Raw genomic sequence first — 1,243 nt, 5'->3', positions numbered from 1 at the left:
ACTGAAGCCTTTCTGCCTCTTTGCAGCCACGTCCCCTCGACATGCACTCCAGTGATGGTTGTGACATTTCTCAGGGTGGGTTTCCTGATGGTGACAACTGTGGACCATGTGTGTTGAAACGCCATTTGTAGTCTTCTCCATTGGAAGGCAGCGTGATGGCAACGCTGGAGCACAATTGGAAGATGGTGACAGAGCGGTGTCACCCTATAGCAGACATTTCCTGAACAAGGACCTTCATGCAAAGGTCACCAGGGATTATTTTAATGGAAGCTGGAGATGTAAAAGGAGAACTATGGGGTCAGGGCTTTTCCCCATAGTTCTCCTGAGGGTAACGGGAGGACACAAACTAGCGTCCTCCCGTCACCCAAAGCTCAGTATACCGCGAGCTACAGCTCCCTATATACTGAGACGCCGCAGCCGCAGCCGGAACGGATCCCAACAATTGTGCCGGGATCCGCCCAGCTGCGTGAGTGACAGCTGGCTCTGCCTATCTAGAGGCAGAGCCAGCTGTACCAGCCCCCTCCCCCGTCCGTTCCGCCAGTCAGAGCTGGAGGATCGTAGCGGGGAGGGGGAATCCAGCCCCTCCCCTGTCACGGCAGAGAGCCGTGACAGGATCGAGAGGTGAGCGAACGCCGGTATGTGTTTGCTCATCATGATCTTGCTTGTAAATGCGGCTGATGCATTGCCACACAGCAGAAACCATCAATGGTGGGGGAACGAGGGGCCACAGTAGATGAAGAACCAACCAGGAGGAAGGTTTGCCATGTGACAACACAATGTTCAGACTTGGACGGGGTACAATACCATCGGAGAGAATCATTCCAGCCTCCAGGGGTTCGTCTGCGAATGTTTTGTAGCTGATCCCGCAGGGACCTTCGTGGACGTTAAGGAAGGCTCCCACGCCGTGCCCCGTCCCATGTAGATAATCCAGCCCGGCCTCCCATAGTGCTGAGCGAGCGAAGGAGTCCAAAAGGTGTCCTGAAAGATAAAAGGGCATCGTGCGTTACGCGAGAGGCATTCAGTTCTGCGACATGTGTACCCTTGGCTCTTCTGTTTAAAGAGACCCTGTCACTTTGTTCATTCATGTCTGTCGCCTACCGACCTCTTTACACTGACCTCAGCATCGTTCCTCTGCAGTTCCTTCCTCTGTGTACGCCAGTGCTCCAGCCCAGAAGCCATTCGCTAGACCCGATCACTGTCACATGATGAAAGGTTGACATTATCACTCCCCCCCCCCCCCCCC

General features: G+C 54.6%; 1 protein-coding gene across 2 annotated transcripts in view; it reads right to left on the bottom strand.

Annotated features, from left to right (window-relative positions):
• The window catches only part of XPNPEP1 (X-prolyl aminopeptidase 1), a 25,228-nt gene that overhangs the window by 4,762 nt on the left and 19,223 nt on the right, over positions 1–1,243 (bottom strand). For both annotated transcript variants that reach the window (XM_018564271.1, XM_018564272.1), the window contains one exon: positions 805–978. In XM_018564271.1, coding sequence (XP_018419773.1) covers positions 805–978 — 174 coding nt within the window. The remainder of the gene's footprint in view (positions 1–804; positions 979–1,243) is intronic.

The sequence above is a fragment of the Nanorana parkeri genome, unplaced genomic scaffold, assembly GCF_000935625.1.
Source record: "Nanorana parkeri isolate BGI_ZX_2015 unplaced genomic scaffold, ASM93562v1 scaffold742, whole genome shotgun sequence".
Lineage (NCBI taxonomy): Eukaryota > Metazoa > Chordata > Amphibia > Anura > Dicroglossidae > Nanorana > Nanorana parkeri.
The sequence above is the reverse complement of the archived record's forward strand: the minus strand, read 5'-3'. Positions and strand labels throughout refer to the sequence as shown.